At 44.3% G+C, this 21,454-nt stretch overlaps 1 protein-coding gene across 2 annotated transcripts in view; it reads left to right on the forward strand.

Annotated features, from left to right (window-relative positions):
• The first annotated feature begins 1,136 nt into the window (after window positions 1-1,136).
• The window catches only part of CCDC149 (coiled-coil domain containing 149), a 107,435-nt gene continuing 87,117 nt past the window's right edge, over window positions 1,137-21,454 (forward strand). The window contains exon 1 of one of the 2 annotated variants that reach the window (XM_080644700.1): window positions 1,137-1,374. In XM_080644700.1, coding sequence (XP_080500826.1) covers window positions 1,327-1,374 — 48 coding nt within the window. In that variant the 5' untranslated portion in view covers window positions 1,137-1,326. The remainder of the gene's footprint in view (window positions 1,375-21,454) is intronic. The other variant, XM_080644699.1, reaches the window with a different exon arrangement.

Below are 21,454 nucleotides of genomic sequence, written 5' to 3' on the forward strand. Positions count from 1 at the left end.
CCCAGGGAGCCAGGCAGGGCCGGACTGGCGAGTCCAGGGTGGGCGGTGCAGCAGGCGGGTCCGGCCGTGCAGATTGACAGCAGACAGCAGGGCCTGCTTTGCCATCTCGCGGCGACCTGGTAGTAGGCAAGCGTGGCCCACAGGCAGCACCCAGCAGGGCCTGCTTGCCCATCGCGGTGGTGTGGAGCAGGCAGGCCCTGCAGAGAGCAGAGAACCACAGGGAGTGGGCCTAAGCCATCAGTAGGACATCCCCTGAGGGCTCCCAGATTGGAGAGGGTGCAGGTTGGGCTGAGGGACCCCCAATGCACCAAATTTCATGCACCGGGCCTCTAGTAAATAAATATTGGCTGTGGTGCTTTACACCTGTAAAATGGGTTCACAGCTTCTCTCAACCTACCTGCCCATCTCCATAGGCAGGCAGGGCTGTGCAGGTACGGAAGGCTCACTGTTGGGGATGGTCCCGGAGAGGGGTTTAGGTGGCACAGGAAAAGCACCTCAAATGACAAACTCCTGTGAGACTCACCTGCCCTGCCATCAGCTTTTTCAGTCCTTTCTCAGTCTCAGTTTGTTGGGGATGTGTCTTAACCCTCTCCTGCCAAGTGTTAAGCAATACGCTCAGCTTCTAGACCTATTTAGAATTCAATATCATTTTACTGTTCACTGTTACATGTTCTTTCTATTTATGACAGCTGGTCATTTAAGAAATAAATATAAATAAACCTTAGTAGCTTGGAAAACAATGTTAAATATAGAACACGTGGTTCATTCATTCAGATGTGCAACAAATCTTTGTAGAATGTGCTTTACATCAGAGAGCAGAGCCAAGCCCTGGTGGGGCTTCCAGTTCCACAGCAGGGGCCTGATGGTGGTGGGGAAAGGGCAGGATTTGGGGATGCGCTTCTCCTGGGAGACACACAGGTGCCTGCCCAGCCCTCCTCCTGCCCTGCAGAGCGGTAGTGCTGGGGTCAGGGGTTACCTCCGGGCTGAGACCCAGCCGCCCCTTCCCTAGAGCCCGGGGTGGGCTGGGGCCGGTCGGCGGGGTCCGGGCTGCGCCGGGCGGGCCGGCGGGGCTGTGGCTGCGGCCGCCCGGGCCCGGCTCCTCCTCCCCTTCCTCCCGCCGAGGCTGACGTGGAGGCGACAGCGCGGGCGGCCGCAGGAGGCGGCGGCGCAGCGGCTTGAGGCTCCAGGCCCTCGCGGGGCCGGGCGGTGGCGACGGCGGCGGCGGTGGTGCGGAAGGTGGAGGTGGAGGCGGAGGCGGCGGCGCAGGAGGAGGAGGAGGCGGAGGACGGCGCCCGTGCAGCCCGCCCGCGCCTGCAGCAGGAGGCCATGAACGGCGACCGGACCGAGAGCGACTGGCAGGGGCTGGTGAGCGAGGTGAGGCCGCGGCGTCGGCCAGGCGGGAAGGGCCGGGCGAGCGGCCCCCAGTCCCGGGCCGTGCCCCCCGGAAGGCCGAGCCGGGCGGGGACGCGCGCACGGAGAGGGGGAACATGCACCGGAGGCCCTCGCGCCCAGCCCTGCGCGACCCGCCAGGTGCGCTGCTCCTCCGCTCTTCCCGGTCTAGCCCGGGGCCACTTTCCTCCACGCCATCTGGTGACAGCCCGTGGGGAGGGGCCTTCCCTCTGCTGGGCTGGGCCCCGGATTGGAGCGTGGAGCCCGGATCCGGGAGGGAGGAGAGGGCGCCAAGCCCCACCTGCCTTCCTAGTAGCCACTGTTTTGGAGCCAAGCGATTGGACGCCCGGTGCTGAAGTGGGAAGGTGGTGCCAGGGACATCCGGGCCCTGGGGCAACCCTGGGCCAGGTGGCATTACCTGCAATGGAGCTGTGGGTGGGGGAGTTCAAGGTCCTCGTTAGCCTCCATTCATTCACCACTCAATTGAATCCACATGGGTTTACTGTGGGCCTACTAAATGAAACAGGTGCAGAGTCACTGGATTTGTGGAAGCAGAGAACACGCCCCGCTATTTTGTCATAATCACCGCTGGTCAGTGTTTTTGGACTCTTACCCAATTTCCTCCTGAGTCCACCCTAAGAGCTTTTGACTGGAGAGGGGCTACCTGACCGCTCCAGCTGAGAGGGCTTGCCGATGTCTCCCTCTCACAGGTTGCTGGTCCAGTGATGCAGTCACCCATGTCACCGAGGCAGGCTGACCATCCACCAGAAACGTGCTCTTCTCTCCCTCCTGAGAATTAGCCTCCGTCCCCGAGGCTCAGGGGGCTTCTTTTCCTTATTCCAGTGCACACAGGCAGTGCAATGACTTTCTCTTCTAAACGTCCTCTGGGCCTCCAGGTCAACCGGGGAACAGTCCTTAATGTCTCATGCGTGCAAAGCATCGCAGTTCTGAAGAGGAAGGAGATGTCAGAGCTTCTTCCGTAGTTTAATTTGTTTACTCTGGGTCTAGTAATTGGAAACTCATAACTGTACAGAATTATGATACATTGTATTGCAGTCTGTCCCCATCTCCCCCAACTTATCAGGCTTTATGTCAAGGAATAGATCCTCTGGGTATCTGTTCTCTTGGCCCATCAAGAATCAGACCCAGCAGTCCAGGAGGCTGGAGGTGGTTCTTCATAGAAGTCCAGTGTTGGGCTCTGAAATAGCAGCAGAATATTCACCACCCCCACAGATGCTCACCGGATGCCTAGTAGGAGTCAGGTTCATTGCCAGGTCCTTGGGATTCAGTGGCGAAGAGAGAACCTTTCTTGCCATCAAAGGACTCCTGGAGCATATGATATAGTTTGGGAGGGGCCTTCCCAAACTCTACTAATCCTAAGAAGATACAAAAGAATGGAATATGAAGGTTGGAAAACCAAAGGAAGGAGGTGTACTCTATTGTAATCTACTGCCCCCCTGCTAGGCTGTGTGTTTTATTTGGCTTTCTTCCAGGGGCCTACATGGAGCACCATACACAGAAGGTGCTCAGAAAATGCTTGCAGAATAAGTTGAGATCCAGGACATGTCTTGCCTATCCCAGACTTACGCTTTCTTCCCTTCCACAAGCATTTATTAAAGGCTTAGGATGTGGAGGGGCTGTGGGATGTGAAAATGAATGCAAAATGCTTCCCGCCTTCACAATAGCTAATGACGATTTGGGTCCATCTTTGATCTTAAGCATTTTACATGGCCCATTCTCATAGTGGTGTGAGGGAGAAATTATTTCTAATTTTATGGATAAGAAGACTGTGGCTCAGACAGGCTTAGAGCTTGCTTGGAGCCTCACAGACAGAGGTGCAGAGTTGGATCCCTGGTTTTTCTGACTCTGGAGCTTGGCATCACTAGGCCACACTGTGTATTTTAATCATCTGTGCACCTGTCTGTATCTTCCACTAGACCAGTGGTCACCAACCGGTGGCCCGCGGACCACTGGTGGTCCGTGAGGTCTGAAAGGTTGGCGACCGCTGCACTAGACAGTAGGTTCTCCAAAGGAGGGGACCATGTCTTGTTCATTTTTGAATCCTCAGCAACTGGATTAAATGTTTCACAGAGTATGTTCTATAGATCACCTGCATCAGAGTCATTTTAGGAGCAAAGAGTGCCAAGAGTCACTTTGTATTTTGGGGAAAATGCAATATTTTGAGTCTCACCCCAAATCTACTGTAGTGGATTGAAATCTCCCTCCCCGCCCTCCAATGGATACATCTAACTGCTGTCCCTCCCCTTCCACCCCCCATGAAGGTGAACTTATTTGGAAATAGGGTCTTTGCAGATATAATCAAGTTTAGGATCTCAGGATGATATCATCCTAGATTTACAGTGGGCCTTAATCTGAGCGATGTCCTTCCTTAGAAGAGAAGAGAGAGTTGAGCCATAGAGCTACAAGGGGAAAGGCTGTGGGAAGACTGAGACACAGCCAGAGGGAGCTCATATGAAGGCGGCTTTTTGACACACGCCTGTTTCTGCAGAAGTCCTGGTGTCTACCTCTCACGCGGGGTCTGCATGTCAGTACCCTGCCTGCCCAGAGCCTGTGCTCTCTTTCAATCAGTTTGCTTCCTTAGCTTGCCTCTAGGAAGCAGTTTTCATTTAAAATGATTCTACAGACATCAGTTTTACTTTCATCTTTTCAGTATAACAAGCTGAAATGACAGCCTTCTCACAGGCCCTGGGGTAAACGTGGCCATGCGTGTGAAAGGGGCATGGCTGATAGTCTATTTTGAAAATTAAATGTCTGGGGAGGGGGACATGTTCTCCTTATCACCACCTGAGGTGATCTCTCAAAATCAAGGGAAGATCTTGAAAGGCAGCCGTGCGGGCAATCAATAACTTTTTATTTCCTAGATAAAAATCCTGGCCATCTTTCAGCCTACTGCCCTATGATAAACCATGGCTAATAAATTTTGGTTAATTAATTAGATAGCAATCACTCTTGTGTTCCTTGACTGTGTTGTATGCAGTGGCTGTTAGGCAGATGGAAGACAGTTAACCCTGGGCCTCTGCCCCAAGTATAGCCACTGACTTTGGAAGAGAGGGGTTTTGAAGAGGCATAGAGTCTGGCTCTGTGATTAAGGGCATAGCTATCTGTCTCAGTTGTTGACTGAAATCTGGGGTGGTGAGTTTTGGCTCTACTTCTTTCTTTTTCTTTTCTTTCCTTTCCTTTCCTTTCCTTTCCTTTCCTTTCCTTTCCTTTCCTTTCCTTTCCTTTTCTTTTCTTTCTTCTTTTCTTTTTATCCTCACGTGAGGATATGTTTATTGATTTGAGAGAGGAAGGGAGAGAGAGAGGAAGAGGAACATCGATATGAGAGCACAACATTGATTAGTTGCCTCCCGTATGCGCCCCAACCCGTGATGGAACTCACAGCTTAGGTATGTGCCCTGACCAGGAATTGAACCCGCAACCTTATGGTAGATGGGATGACTTTCCAACCAGCTGAGCCACCTGGCCAGGACTCTAGCTGTTTCTTTTTTTTTTTTTTTTAATATATTTTATTGGTATTTTACAGAGAGGAAGGGAGAGGGATAGAGAGCTAGAAACATCGATGAGAGAGAAACATCGATCAGCTGCCTCCTGCACACCACCCACTGGGGATGTGCCCGCAACCAAGGTACATGCCCTTGACCGGAATCGAACCCGGGACCCTTCAGTCCGCAGGCCGACGCTCTATCCACTGAGCCAAACCGGTTTCGGCTCTAGCTGTTTCTTGATGCAAATGATCAAAAACCCAACCCAAAGTGGTTCATATTAGAGGGAATTTTTTGGCTGATGTTGTGGGTCAAATTGTGTCCCCAAGAAGATATGTATCTGTGAATGTCACCTTATTTGGAAATAGAGTCTTTGAAGATGTAATAGAGTTAAGATGAGGTCATTAGAGTGGGCTCCTAATCCGACGACCAACATTCTTATAATAAGAGGGAAACGTGACACAAAATTGCACAAAGGGAAGACAAGGTGAGGTCACAGAGAAAAGAAGGCCATGTGATAACAGGTAGAGACTGGAGTTATGCAACTCAAAGCCAAAGAACGCCACGATCGCTGGCCACTACCAGAAACCAGGAAGAGGCACGGAAGAATTCTCCCCTAGAGCTTCATGAAGGAGCATGGCCCTGCTGACACCTTGATTTTGGACTTCCAACTCCCAAGAATATCAGAGAATTAGCTTCTGTTGTTTCAAGACACCAGCTTTTGGCACTTTGTTGTGGCAGCCTTAGCCAACTAACACAGCTGATGTGACTAAAATAGGCGTGACTTTGGGCACAGCTGGATTCAGCGCTCAAGCAGATGCTTCCTCTCCATCGTTGGGTCTGCTTGCTTACCGCCTTCAGTCTCAGCCTCCTAGCCTCTCAAGTTCAAGTCCAGAGGAGAAGCCAGAAACTCTTATGTGGTAGATCCTATAAAGTCCCAGGAGTCACTCCATTTGAACTCACTTAGATAATTTGCCTTCCCTGGGAGAAGTCACTCAGGAGTGTAGTGATGTGATTGTCTTAGGCCTGGAGTTGTACATGGGGCCCTGCTCAGACCACATGGACTGCGAGAGGGTTGGGACATTCGAGGCTGTTTGCCAGAAGAAGGGGACTGGATGTTGAGAGAATCACCACGCTGTGCAACTTCTCTGAGCCTCATTCTCTCAACTTTAAATAGGATAATAAAGTACTACCTCATAGGTGCTATAATCGTGAGGCTCAAATTAAATAACCCTGTTAATGCTTAGCTTTCCGCCTGGTAGAAAGTGTTTAGTGATCACTGGTACAATAAGCATGAACCTCAGGACACAAATTCGGGTGTTCACAAAATGAAAACTTCTTTATTTTGCTATAACACCTTAATTTTGATTACAAATTCACACTGTGAGGGTGGTGGAAATGTAATCTGGATTGGAGTCATGCCTCTCCTTTTCCTTGAACTTGTATTTAAGTTCTAGGGGGCTCAAGTAGTGCTCAGCCATTGGCAGTGGTAATGGGGTGGAGGGCTATTTTTAAAAATATGTTTTTATTTATTTTAGAGAGAGATGCAGGGAGAGGGAGAGAGGGAGAGAGAAGAGAGAGAGAGAGAGAGAGAGAGAGAGAGAGAGAGAGAGAGAGAGAGAGAGACATTGATTGGCTGCCTCCTGCACATCCCTTACTGGGGGAGTCCAAAACCCAGGCATGCCTGACCCAGAATTGAACCTCTCGATGCATGGGATGACGGGGCAATGCTCAACCAACCGACCAGGGGGAGTGCTATTTTTGTTGAGCCACACTCTCCTCATTTCAGACCAGTATCTGATTATTGGTCACTGGATGTCACCGTGGTGTCCTCTCTTGTTCCTTCTTGGGCCTCTCTGGTCCTCTGTCTGTACCACACCCACATGGCTTTGGGTGAGCGAAGAACAAGCTGGTGTGGTGCCTTCACTGTTCTGGGCATGGGGGACTTTGAGCTCTTGCCCAAGGTGGGGGCAAGGTCATATTCTATTGCCCCCAAATCACTCCTGAGCTGAGAAAAACTTTGGAAAATTATTGTGCCCTTTTCTACATAGATGCACCAGACAACACCAGGCTGGGTTCTGAGATAATGGGGTTATTTTGTACTTCCTAAGAAAGAAGGGTGTGTTTATTAGGGTAAAGTCTAGGCCACTATACCAAAGATCCCTATCCCCCCCACAACCCACCCCCAACATATTATTTTAAATCAGGTAGATATGTGGATGCCTTTCACGTCACAATGTGGTGGCCCAGGCTGGAACAGCGGTCCTGCTTCATGGGTCATTTGAGAACTCAAGGTTTTCTCACATCTTGTTACTTCACTGTGTCTTAGGGGTTGGTCCTCAACTGTATGGTTAAAGCTGGGTTGTTGCCGTGGTTTTGTCCCAGCCCATGGGAAGGGGGGAAGGACAGGGAGAGAAAGAGAGTGCGGGGAGTTCAGAGCAAAGGACTTTTCTTTAATTAAGGATGTCTTCAGAGCTGTACCAGTCACTTCTGCTCACATCCCATTGGTCTGAGCAGAGCCATGTGGCCATTGCTAGCTGCAAGGGAGCCTAGGGATGGCAGTACTTAGCTGGACATGCCTAACTTAAATTAGGGACAGTTACTTTTATCATTATCTGAGGTGATCTTTCAAAATTTGGGAGGTTAAAAAGTAAGAAGGGTATATATATAGGACACAGAAATCCCCAAGGATAAGAGAAAAAAAAAAAGGATAAATTGGACTTTACCAAAATTAAAAACTTCTATTTTTTAAAAGACCCTGTAAAGACAAGCCAAAGACTGGAAGAAACTGTGTGCAGAACACATAGCATATATCCAGAATATATAAAGAACTCTCACAACTCAATAATTTTTTTTAAAAAAAAACCTAATTTTAAAAATGGGCAGAAGAGTTAACCGAAGGTGCACTCAGCAAGAGATTTGCCTGGCAAATAAGCATATGAACAGATATTCAGCATCATCAGCCATTAGGGAAATGTAAATGAAAACCACACGATGCCGAGACACACCTATTAGAATGGAAAAACAAACATGAAAAATGGACAAACCAAGTGCTGACAAGCACGAGGCGCATGGGAAGTCCCAGACGTGGCTGGAGGAATAGAAAAGGGTATACCCACTTGTGAAAACAGTTTTGCAGTTTCTCACCAAGTCATACATACACTTAACCAAACAACCCAGCAATCCTACTCCTAGGTATTGACCCAGGAGAAATGAAGACACATGTTCAGACAAAAACTTGTATGTGAATGCTTAGAGGGGTCTTATTTATAATTGCTGAAAACTGGAAATAATCCCAATTAACGGGTGAGCAGATGAACTGTGCTCCATCCTTTAACAGAATCCTGCTCAGTGTTAAGGTGGAACAGACCACTGATCCATGCAAAAAGTTGACGATTCTTAAAAACATTTGGTAACTGAAAGAAGCCAGAGATTCAAATGTTCCTACTGTAAAATTCCATTTATATGAAATCCTTTAAAAGGTAGAACAAAAAAGACAAAAACCAAATTGATCTTTGCTGGAGCCTGGGAGAGGGGTGAGTGGATCAACTACAGAGGAACACGCAGGAACTTTGGGGAACGATGGCCATATTCTCTGCCTTGATTGTGGGAATGGCTACAAGACTGTGCAGGTTTATGAAAATTTATAGAACGGTACACCTAAAAAGGGTGAATTTTTCTCTATGTAAATTATGCCCTTAATTTACATAGAGAAATCTATTTTCTTTTAAAGGGAGAAAAGGATATTCAAGACAGCTATCACTATAGAGATTTTACTCTTTACCTGTCCAATTCTTCAACTCATCAGGTTTCCATCATAATGAGCAATGCCCCCACCTCAGTCCCCCAGGCCTCACTCCCTTCTCCCCACCCCACACTGACTGGGCAAAGCTCAGTGTTTATCCTTTCTTGCACTCTGATTTTTCCCCTTTTCCAACTTAGAGATCTTTTCTAGTCTTTTATGTGTGTGGAGGGATCATGGGGAAGGGAGCTAGTGGGGAGACTCTTCTATGCCCTGATGTCTTCAGGACCAGGCTCTCTCACTTTGTTACCTGTGTTCTGCTGGGCACTCCCCTCTTTGGAACACAAGTCAGAATGTCTGACTTCCAAAAAGGGAGTCATGCCTCTCCCTTTCCTTGAACTTCTAAAAAGGGAGAGGAGTATGTGGGGAGAAACAGCATGGGGGTTATAGGAAATAGAGGCAAGATGGATCGATAGATAAGGTATCAATTAATATTTCAAAGTATTACATATATTAATAATGTTATTAAATGAAAAAACGGTGTGCAACAGTGAATAATACATCTTAGGCACATATGTAGGCATTTAGTGAGGCTTTATGAAATGGGAGAAAGCTTCTTAGAAGAAGTGGAACTTGAACTATGGCCTTGCATTTGGTTTGAAGAGGGTATGGGCAGTCATGACAGGAAACAGATGTGACACTGGGCTGGTGGTTGACCTCTGAGGAAATGCTCCAGATAAAGACAGAAACCAGTGGGTTGAGGTATAGCAGACATTAGGGTTGGCTAGCCAGGATGGACCAGATGGTGAAAAACTTCCAAAGCAAGATAGAAGGGTAGCTAGTAGCAGAGAGGCACTGGATGCTGTTCTAGCTGGAATATAAGTAGATGAGAATACTTGGGAAAGATTTGTTTCCATTGAACTCAGTAATCACTAAGCCTTTATCATCAGCAAGCCTTCATTTGACAAATAAAGACTAATTTGGTAACTTAGCCAGGAATCAGGGCAGGATAAGATGAGAGATCAATAATCTAGTTTTTCTGTCCCCATCAACATTCCCAAATATTCCTATTGCGTCTATATCATTCCACTTACATGGTTTTTGAACTAACCCTTGACTTGTCTCTCTTGCAACTGGATCCAAAAGATCTAGAACTCCTTGAAAGTAGTGACCACATGTTATTCATTTGTGACCTTAGCACTTAGTAGTGTACCTTGCCCTTTGTAGGTGCTCAATAGGATGCTTGAATGAATGACGTGGATACAGCATCAGTGGGAATAGAAAAAAAGGGATGGCAATAAGGAAGAGTTTAAAGGATGACCCCTTCATGGTTTCATAGCCAACTGGATTGGAATATGAAATAGAGAGTCCAAGATGACCCCTGATGGGTGGCTAGAGAGTGGGGATGCTGGGTCCAACAGAAGGCGGAGTCTGCTGAGAGGAGGAGGAGTTCCGTTTAGAACTCTGCATTGTTCAGTCTCCTGGGAGCGCTAGAACTCCGATGAGCAAGATTAGTGCTTACTGGGCGCTTTTTTGATGAACAGCTCTCCTCCCAGAGGCAGATGATTTCAGAGTAAGTTTATTAAAATTAGCATGTAGGGGAAAGTGAGCACAACCACTATTTTTATCTGATGGGGTTCATGTTCACTCCTGTGCAGGGGAATTTGCACAGGAGCTTCTAAAATTGACAACTTATCCTCTTATTATGTTAAAAATTAATTTACTGACTCTCACATTGAGTAAAATAATTGGCTGAAGATTAGAAGAAGACTTTGGCTAGCCCTTGAATGAAAATGACTAGAGCAAATGACATTTCTTTCTCACTGCCTGGTTTTCCACCAATAAGACCACACTGGGGCCTTGGGTACCTCACAGCGGAGGACTTTGCTTAGTGGAGAATCTGCATCTCTTGTCCATCAGGTAATGTGGCACCAGTGGTAGGGGACACTTAGTCCCTAAGGAACACACACCTTTGGTTAATTTTTTATTTTGAAATCTTCCCATTTTCATTTCACCTCTCCTATTCTACTCTGTTTTCATTATGTTATGCTATTTTATTGTAACACACATCTTATTTTTAAAAGAAATTATTTCAAAATATTTATTTTAATATGTTCAGAACGAAGTGTAATCATTATAATTTAAGAAATACAAAATTAAGAGAAAACAAAACATCTGAGGAAAATAATTACAATACTCAGCTATTGAATTAAGAGACACTGAAAAAGAGTACTTGTTGAAACAGTGATGCTTGATAGAATATTAACTAGATTATTAAAATACATTTAATAACATTTAAAAAGCTACTGTGTTACTATATAATGGCTAGAAGCAGCAGTGTTTGATCTGATGAAGAATTGGCAAATAGCCGTGAGCAATGGTTAAGTGTCCTATGGGACTGACTTTTAGAAAATCAGGTTTTGAATCACCACACATCCTAATTATGTTCAGGGTACCAGATCTTCTTCAAGCCAGTCTGCCCTCTACACAACTAACCTACAGGGTCACCTTAAGAAAACAAAACGCTTTCACCAGGTTCTCTTGTTCAGAAGCCTTCCATGGCTCCCCATTACTGGCATTCAAAGCCCTCCTCAAACTGGCCTTGACCTTCCTAGCCTATGTCTCACTGCTCCGCTCATAAATGAGCTGTTCCAGCCAAACTGATCTGTCATGCTTTCTGGCTTCCATCTTATTTTCACGCCCTGGCCTCGTGCAGGTGGACCTTCCACTTCTTCCCTGAGGTGGACTAGAAGCCCACACCCCTCATAAAGTCTCCCAAGGTTGAAGTGAGCTCTTCATCCTGTTCCCCTTTACAGGCAAGGTTCCAAACTGCTCACACAGCACTTACATGCTCCCTAAGAAAGGAAAGCACCTTCCCTGTGTGTGCATCTTAACTCCAACACAATTTACTGAGCTCCTCAGAGACCGGACTGTGACCACCTGCGTTGGGTAGGAAAGAGGAATTCTAGAATGATGAGCTTCAGCCCTAGCCTGTGTGGCTTAGTTGGTTAGAGCATCATTCCATGCACTGAAGGGTTGTCATTTGGATTCCGGTCAGGGCACATACCTGGGTTTCAGGTTTGATCCCGGTGTGATGCTGTCTCTCTCTCTCTCTCTCTCTCTCTCTCTCTCTCTCTCTCTCTCTCTCTCTCTCTGATTGTAGAGAGGGGGGAAGGATCCTGGCTCAGGCTTCAGTGGGTCACATGTCATCAAGCTGTACCACTAGTCAGCTACATGGTCATGGGCAAATCTCCTGACTTCTCCAGGCTTCAGTTTCTCTGGACTTTATACAGTGAGGATAACAGTATCTGCCTTGTGTGTCTCATTTAAGATGAGCATACAATGGGGTGATGTGAAAAATGGGGTTTAAAGTCACCAACCCACTACAGCCGAGGTGGTGGTCCTATCCTTGCCTGGGCTTTCAGAAAACCCTTCCAGGTCTTCAAAGATGCTTCTGCAGAGAGAGGTGATGTGTCAGCTGCCGGCTGTCAAGATGATGCCATTGAAAATTCATATTGATGGGGCACAGATTGACGGACTGCTGGCTCTGCCATCTGCAGACCCATGACCAAGGCAATATTGGAGGTGGCAGGCATGGGACTCCCTTCTCCTAGCCAGGTCCAATTTGCTTTTTAATTTGCTCCAGCCTGGTGAGTTCTGTCAGGGTCACTCGCTCACCTTCTCTTCTTTCCTGACAGTCTCCGTTGTTGCCAGACCTTTCAGCACGGTTGTAGCTACTCAATCAATCCTCCCCACCCCCAGTCTCTTCTGCTCTCCCCTTATTCTCCTTCTATCACACCCCTCTTGCTGCCCCCCAATCCAATCTTCTGCCCCGATGGATCTGCCTTCCCCATTTGCACCCCTCTCTGGTTGTTAGCCATCTGCTGACTACTTCACTTTCTTTGTTTGTTGGAGTCTTGAACAAGCTTCCTCTTAAGCTGATGGCGATGCTCAGGAAAAGACACAGCTAACAGTTATCCCTCTCCCCCTGGGTTCTTGCAGGTGCCTCCATCAGCTTCCTGCCTCCTGCATCTCCTTCTACCTTCCCAGACTGCCCATAAAACTCCGGACCTGACCCTTCCTTGTTCAGAGACCTCCATCATTCCTATTGGCTCTCACTTTGGTTCAGACTCTGTTGTCATCGAAGGCCTTTCTTACTTTCATCTAAACCAAATGTTCCAACCTTGTTTTGTATTTCTCCTTTTCACATGTTCCATGCTCCTGGCAAACGGAACCACTTTGGGTTTCCACGTACTTGGCCTTGGCTCAGGTTGTGCCCTCTGTCTGGAATGCTTGCTTAGTCATGACCACCTTGCCCCCCAACTGAAAGCTCCCTTGCCTTCTGCAATCCCATAGCATCTAAGCACGCCTCCGTAACCTGCGTCTCCCTGGCCGCCTTATGCTGAAATCATTTATGTTCTGCCTCGCCTCCAGCTGAGAGTTACTCCAAGCAGGAAAGGGCTGATTCATCTGTGAATCGCCCAATGTGCCCAGTGCACAGTCCTGTGTGTAGTGAATGAATTTATTTTTATTTATTTTTTAATTTCTTTATTGATTAAGGTATTACATATGTGTCCTTATTCCCCTATTACCCCCCAACTCCCATTCATGCCCCCACCCCCCTGTTGTCTGTGTCCATTGACTAGGCTTATATGCATGCATATAAGTCCTTTGGTTGATCTCTCCCCCTTACCCCCACCCTCCCCTACCTTCCCTGAGGTTTGACGTTCTGATTGATGTTTCTCTGTCTCTGGATCTATTTTTGTTCATCAGTTTATGTTGTTCATTATATTCCACAAATGAGTGAGATCATGTGATATTTATCTTTCTCTGCCTGGCTTATTTCACTTAGCATAAAGCTCTCCAGGTCCATCCATGTTGTTGCAAATGGTAAGAACTCCTTTTTTACTGCAGCGTAGTATTCCATTGTGTAGATGTACCATAGTTTTCTAATCTACTCATCTGCTGATGGGCACTTAGGCTGTTTCCAAATCTTAGCTATGGTGAATTGTGCTGCTATGAACATAGGGGTGCATATATCCTTTCTGATCCGTGTTTCTAGTTTCTTGGGATATAGTCCTAGAAGTGGGATCACTGGGTCAAATGGGAGTTCCATTTTTAGTTTTTTGAGAAATCTCCATACTGTTCTCCACAGTGGCTGCACCAGTCTGCATTCCCACCAGCAGTGCACGAGGGTTCCTTTTTCTCCGCATCCTCGCCAGCACTTGTCATTTGTTGATTTGTTGATGATAGCCATTCTGACAGGTGTGAGATGGTACCGCATTGTTGTTTTGATTTGCATCTCTCTGATGATTAGTGACTTTGAGCATGTTTTCATATGTCTCTTGGCCTTCCTTCTGTCTTCTTTCGAAAAGTGTCTATTTAGATCAGTTGCCCATTTTTTGATTGGGTTGTTTATCTTCTTTTTGTTAAGCTGCATGAGTTCCCTGTAAATGTTGGAGATTAAACCCTTATTGTTGATATCATTGGCAAATATGTTCTCCCATGCAGTGGGCTTTCTTGTTGTTTTATTGATGGTCTCCTTTGCTGTGCAAAAGCTTTTTATTTTGATGTAGTCCCATTTGTTTATTTTCTCTTTAGTTTCCATTGCCCTAGGAGTGGTATCAGTGAAGAAATTGCTTCGGCATATGTCAGAGATTTTTCGGCTGTGGATTCCTCTAGTATTTTTATGGTTTCTTGTTGTATGTTTAAGTCCTTGGTCCATTTTGAGTTTATTTTTGTGTATGGTATAAGTTGGTGATCTAGTTTCATGTATCTGTCCAATTTTCCCAACACCATTTATGAAGAGACTGTCTTGACTCCATTGTATGTTCATGCCTCATTTGTCAAATATTAATTGAACATAGTGATTTGGGTCAATTTCTGGGTTCTCTATTCTATTCCATTGATCTATATGTCTGTTCTTGTGCTAGTACCAGGCAGTTTTGAGAACAGTGGCTTTGTAGTACAGCTTGAAATCTGGTATCGAGATCCCACCTACTTTGTTCTTCTTTCTCGGGATTGCTGTGGCTATTCAGGGTCTTTTTTTATTCCAGATGAATTTTTGGAGAGTTCTTTCTAGGTCTGTGAAATATGCCATTGGTATTTTAATGGGGAGTGCATTGAGTCTATAGATTGCTTTGGGTAGTATGGACATTTTAATGATGTTGATTCTCCCAATCCATGAACATGGTATGTTCTTCCATCTGTTTATGTCTTCCTCTGTCTCTTTTTTCAGTGTCATGTAGTTTTCCGCGTATAGGTCTTCTACCTCCTTTGTTAAGTTTATTCCTAGGTATCTTATTTATTTATTTATTTATTTTTGGTGTGATGGTAAATGGGATTGCTTTTTTAGTCTCTCTTTCTGTAAGTTCACTATTGGTGTGTAGAAATGCCATAGATTTCTTGGCGTTAATTTTGTATCCTGCTACATTGCCGAATTCATTTATTAAGTCTGTTAGTTTTTTGATGGAGTCTTTCGGGTTTTTTATGTACAATATCATGTCATCTGCAAATAAGGACAGCTTTACTTCTGCTTTTCCAATTTGGATGCCTTTTATTTCTTCTTCTTGTCTAATTGCAATGGCTAATGCTTCCAGTACTATGTTGAAGAGGAGTGGTGAGAGTGGGCATCCCTGTCTTGTTCCTGTTCTTAGGGGAAATGGTTTTAGTTTTTGCCCATTGAGTATGATGTTAGCTGTGGGTTTATCATATATAGCTTTTATTATGTTGAGGTATGATCCTTCTATGCCCACCTTGTTAAGAGTTTTTATAAAGAAAGGGTGTTGGATTTTGTCAAATGCTTTTTCTGCATCAATTGTTATGACTATGTGATTTTTATCTCTCAGTTTATGTGATGTATCACGTTTATTGATTTGCGAATATTGTACCATCCTTGCATTCCTGGGATAAATCCTACTTGGTCATGGTGTATGATCTTTCTGATGTAGTGCTGGGTACGATTTGCTAGAATTTTGTTGAGGATTTTGGCATCTATGTTCATAAGGGATATTGGCCTGTAATTCTCTTTCATTGTGTTGTCTTTATCTGGTTTTGGGATTAGGGTGATGCTGGTGGCTTCACAGAATGAGCTTGGAAGTGTTCCTTCCTCTTGAATTTTTTGGAATAGTCTGAGGAGGATAGGTTTTAGTTCTTCCTTGAATGTTTGGTAAAACTCCCCTGTGAAGCTGTCTGGTCCTGGGCTTTTGTTTGCTGGAAGCTCTTTGATGACTGCTTCAATTTCTTCCATAGTTATCGGCCTATTGAGATGCTTAGATTCTTCTTGATTGAGTTTTGGAAGGTTATATTTTTCTAGGAATATGTCCATTTCCTCCAGGTTGTCCAGTTTGTTGGAATAGAGTTGTTCATAGTATTTTTTAACAATCCTTTGTATTTCGGTGGGGTCTGTTGTTATTTCTCCTCTTTCATTTCTGATTTTGTTTATTTGGGTCCTCTCTCTTTGCTTCTTGGTGAGCCTGGCTAGAGGTTCATCAATCTTGTTTATCCTTTCAAAGAACCAGCTCTCGGTTTTGTTGATCTTTTGTATTGTTTTTTGGTCTCAATGTCGTTTATCTCCTCTCTGATCTTTATTATTTCCTTCCTTCTGCTTACACTGGGCTTTTCTTGTTGCTCTCTTCCTAACTCTTTGAGTTGTAGGGTTAGGTAATTTATTACCATTGTTTCTTGTTTTTTGCAGTAGGCTTGTAGAGCTATGAACTTCCCTCTCAAGACTGCTTTTGCTGTGTAGTGAACAAATTTAAAAGGGATGACAAACCTATTGAGTTCTCAGTTAACACTTGAATTGAAAACAATGATATCTATTTATTTTGGTCAGAATACCATTCTCCTCTAATTCTTTCTTCAAAGTCTTCTTACATCCATTTGATCTCACAGAGCTTGAGTTTCAAAAGACTGAGATCTTTTCAAGGTAGTAAGTCAGATCTCCTTTTAATATGTTCTAAGGGGTTTATGAATTTACTAGAAAGCCATTCCTCCCTCCTTACTTCCCTCATTCCCTTCTTTTTCTTCTTTTCTTTCAAACTGAAATTTTATGGCATCAGATATATTGCTTGGAAAGAGTCAGGCAGAAGCTTCAGGTGGGAAGTCGTTTGGTTGTAAAGAGCTGCTTTTTATGATGGGCTCTGATATGTATAATGTGGGTCTGGCACATGCCAGCCCTGAACTGTGCTCTGAACTACCTTGCTCCAAGGTCATCTACCACCCAGCGTTGACTCTTGTGCAAAGAAATTGTGTAATTTCTTTGATTCCTATGCTCATTGTCTCTTCATGAGAAATAATAAAGACAACTCCTTACCTTTGACTTTCTTCCCCTGATATTGAAGACTATGTCCCAGGCACTTTGCTAAAAGTTGGAGTGCAAAGTGCAGCAGGATATTGCCACCTTATTCTGCATTCCTAATCTAATCCCCATTACCTCCTTGCCAGTTAGGATGAGCAGGGGTAGGGTCCTCATTTAATAGGCAAATACATGTCAAGTCAGTGCCCTCCTTTATGGTCACTGGGCAAGAAGCGAGTGTATGGAGCTCAGCCTTTTAACTTCAAGTCAGATAGGTGTGTTTCCCTCCAGGAGCCTTGGGTGCAGACCCTCTGCCACTCACATCAGCCGGTCCAGCTCTAAACCCAAGACCTTGAGCTGAAAGAGAGACTTTTGGGGTCCAGTTTCAGATTCCTGCCCAGACTTCTATATGGGCTGGAAGTTGAGCGAAAGTGGTGTCGGGAGACCTGTGGATGAGACCATATCTTGAAGGACAATCAGGACACCACCTCTGCCTTTGTAGGCAGACCGGGTGACCCAGCCCCGTTGTGAGAGAGTCTCACAGTGCCAAGGATTCAGCCACTGCCACACTCCCTCCTGCTTTACCCCCAGCACGGGGGTTCCTTAGGTAGCTGTGAGGGCCCTGCCTGTGATGGACTGAATCTGTGAATGGGAACAGGTTGGGGAAGAAAAGTGAGTAGCCAAAGGTAGTACCTGGAGATGATAAAGCCTTGGGTCATAGTGGATTTAACTTGAAACATTCAAGTAATATGAATTCACTGCACCCCCTAAATTTAGAAACTATAGATACATTTAAAAGGGAAAAATTATTTCAGTACTCAGAGCTGACTGCTGTTAATATTTTTGTGCATAATCTTTCTGACATTTTCTCATGGCTTTATTTCTAAAACTGAGTTTATATCATAAGCTATTTTATGTTTTTACTTGTATAGAGGCTCACATACGTACTGTGACTGAACACAGTGAAAGCTCAATGCTGTTTTACACGTGTGTGCGTCTGTGTAACCACAGCCTAGATCCAGATCCAGAGCATTCCCAGTTCCCCAGAGGTTCTGCATGTCCTTTCCCAGTCACCCTTCCCCCAGGTAACCATATTCTGACTCTGTCAGTGTATGCTGTTTTTATTCTCTTGCCTACTCAGCAACAAGGAGTGAACTGCCTCCATGTCGCTAGCTCATTGTCATTATCCTCACAATCATCAGTCATAATGGCAGCATAGAGTCCAAGTATTGACAAGCTAGCCATTTGTTGGGCTTTGAGCATGTCTTAGAAATACTGATTGTATTGTTCCCCACCATCAGGAAGCCCAGACGTCTGATCAGAGTTCTATTTAGTTCTACAACAGGCTGTAGGCCCAGTGACTAGAGAGTTTCCTGTTTTGTTTGTTTGTTTGTTTGTTGTTGTTGTTGTGTTTTTTGTGTGTGTTGTTTTGCAAGGCCTGCTTGTGCCCTCCCTGGCTCGCTTGCTCCTTTGAGTGCACATGTGTCATGCTGAACATCCTGCTGACAGCTCCATGTGCTGGACATGGCATCCTGCAGCCTCATACATGGTACAAAGGTTTTTACAGGACAGCAAATTTAGGGTGTGACTTCTTCCCATTCCTTACCTTCTTCTTTTCATTATTATTTTTTATTCTTTATTGATTAAGGTATTACATATGTGTCCTTATCCCCTCATTGCCCTCCCACCCCCCAGCTTGTGCCCTCACCCCCCTAGTGTCTGCGTCCATTGGTTATGCTTATATGCATGCATACAAGTCCTTTGGTTGATCTCTCTCCCTTACCCCCACCCTCCCCTGCCTTCCCTCTGAGGTTTGACAGTCTGATCAATGCATCTCTGTCTCTGAATCTGTTTTTGTTCATCAGTTTATGTTTTTCATTATATTCCACAAATGAGCGAGATCATGTGATATTTATCTTTCTGTAACTGACTTATTTTGCTTAGCATAATGCTCTCCAGGTCCATCCATGCTGTTGCAAATGGTAGGAGTTCCTTCCCTTTTTACATCAGCATAGTATTCCATTGTGTAGATGTACCACAATTTTCTAATGCACTCATCTGCTGATGGGCACTTAGGCTGTTTCCAAATCTTAGCTATCGTAAATTGTGCTGCTATGACATAGAGGTGCATATATCCTATCTGATTGGTGTTTCTGGTTTCTTGGGATATAGTCCTAGAAGTGGGATCACTGGGTCAAATGGGAGTTCCATTTTTAGTTTTTTGAGGAAACTCCATACTGTTCTCCACAGTGGCTGCACCAGTCTGCATTCCCACCAGCAGTGCACGAGGGTTCCTTTTTCTCCGCATCTTCGCCAGCACTTGTCGTTTGTTGATTTGTTGATGATAGCCATTCTGACAGGTGTGAGATGGTACCTTATTGTCCTTTTGATTTGCATCTCTCTGATGATTAGTGACTTTGAGCATGTTTTCATATGTCTCTTGGCCTTCTGTATGTCCTCTTTCGAAAAGTATCTATTTAGGTCCATTGCCCATTTTTTTTATTGGATTTTTTATCTTCCTTTTGTTAAGTTGTATGAGTTCCCTGTAAATGTTGGAGATTAAACCCTTATCATTGATATAATTGGCAAATATGTTCTCCCATGCAGTGGGCTTTCTTGTTGTTTTGTTAATGGTTTCTTCTGCTGTGCAGAAGCTTTTTATTTTGATGTAGTCCCATTTGTTTATTTCTCTTTAGTTTCCATTGCCCTAGGAGCTGTATTGGTAAAGATATTGCTTCGGCATATGTCTGAGATTTTGCTGCCTGTGGATTCCTCTAAGATTTTTATGATGTCCCATCTTACGTTTAAGTCCTTTATCCATTTTGAGTTCATTTTTGTGTATGGTGTAAGTTGGTGGTCTAGTTTCATTTTTTTGCATGTATCTGTCCAATTTTCCCAACACCATTTATTGAAGAGACTGTCTTGACTCCATTGTATGCTCTTTCCTCCTTTGTCAAATATTAATTGAGCATAGTGGTTTGGGTCGATTTCTGGGTTTTCTATTCTATTCCATTGGTCTATATGTCTGTTCTCATGCCAGTACCAGGCAGTTTTGAGGACAGTGGCTTTGTAATATAGCTTTATATCTGGTATTGAGATCCCTCCTACTTTGTTCTTCTTTCTCAGAATTGCTGCAGCTATTTGGGGTCTTTTTTTAATCCATATGAATTTTTAGAAAGTTCGTACTACGTCTGTGAAATATGCCATTGGTATTTTAATGGGGAATACATTGAATCTATAGATTGCTTGGGACATTTTAATGATGTTGATTCTCCCAATCCATGAACATGGTATATTCTTCCATTTGTTTATGTCTTCCTCTATGTCTTTTTTCAACATCCTGTAGTTTTGTGAGTATAGGTCTTTTACCTCCTTAGTTAAGTTTATTCCTAGGTATCTTAATTTTTGTTGCAATGGTAAAAGGGATTGTTTTTTTTAAATCTCTCTTTCTGTAAGTTGTATAAAAATGCCATCGATTTTTGGATATTAATTTTGTATCCTTCTACATTGCTGAATTCATTTACTAAGTCCAATACTTTTTTGATGGAGCCTTTAGGGTTTTCTATGTACTGTATCATGTCATTTGTGAATAATGACAGTTTTACCTCTTCTTTTCCAATTTGGATGCCTTTTATTTCCTTTTCTTATCTAATTGCTATGGCTAGCACTTCCAGTACTATGTTGAACAGGAGCAGAAGTGGGCATCCCTGTCTTGTTCCTGTTCCTAGGTGAAATGGTTTTAATTTTTGCCCATTGAGTATGATGTTGGCTGTAGGTTTGTCATATAAGGCTTTTATTATGTTGAGGTATGATCCCTCTATTCCCACTTTGCTGAGGGTTTTTATTAAGAAAGGGTGTTGGATTTTGTCAAATGCTTTTTCTGCATCAGTTGATATGACTGTGATTTTTATCTCTCAGTTTGTTTATGTGATGTATCATGTTTATTGATTTGTGGATATTGTACCATCCTTGCATCCCCGGGATAAATCCTATTTGGTCATGGTGTATGATCTTTGTGATGTAGTTCTGGATCCGATTTGCTAGAATTTTGTTGAGGATTTTGGCATCTATGTTCATGAGGGATATTGGCCTGTAATTCTCTTTCATTGTGTTGTCTTTATCTGGTTTTGGGATTAGGGTAATGCTGGCTTCAAAGAATGAGCTTGGAAGTGTTCCTTCCTCTTGAATTTTTTGGAATAGTCTGAGGAGGATAGGTTTTAGTTCTTTGAATGTTTGGTAAAACTCCCTGTGAAGCCGTCTGGTCCTGGGCTTTTGTTTGCTGGAAGCATTTTTGATTACTGCTTCACTTTTCTCCATAGTTATTGGCCTATTGAGATTTTTTAGATTCTTTCTGATTGAGTTTTGGAAGGTCATATTTTCCAAGGAATATGTCCATTTCCTCTAGGTTGTCTAGTTTGTTGGAGTAAATTTGTTCATGGTATTTTTTTTTTACAATCCTTTGTATTTTTGTGGGGTCTGTTGTTATTTCGCCTTTCATTTCTGATTTTGTTAATTTGGGTCCTC

This window comes from Plecotus auritus (assembly GCF_963455305.1).
Source record: "Plecotus auritus genome assembly, chromosome: 1".
Classification (NCBI taxonomy): domain Eukaryota; kingdom Metazoa; phylum Chordata; class Mammalia; order Chiroptera; family Vespertilionidae; genus Plecotus; species Plecotus auritus.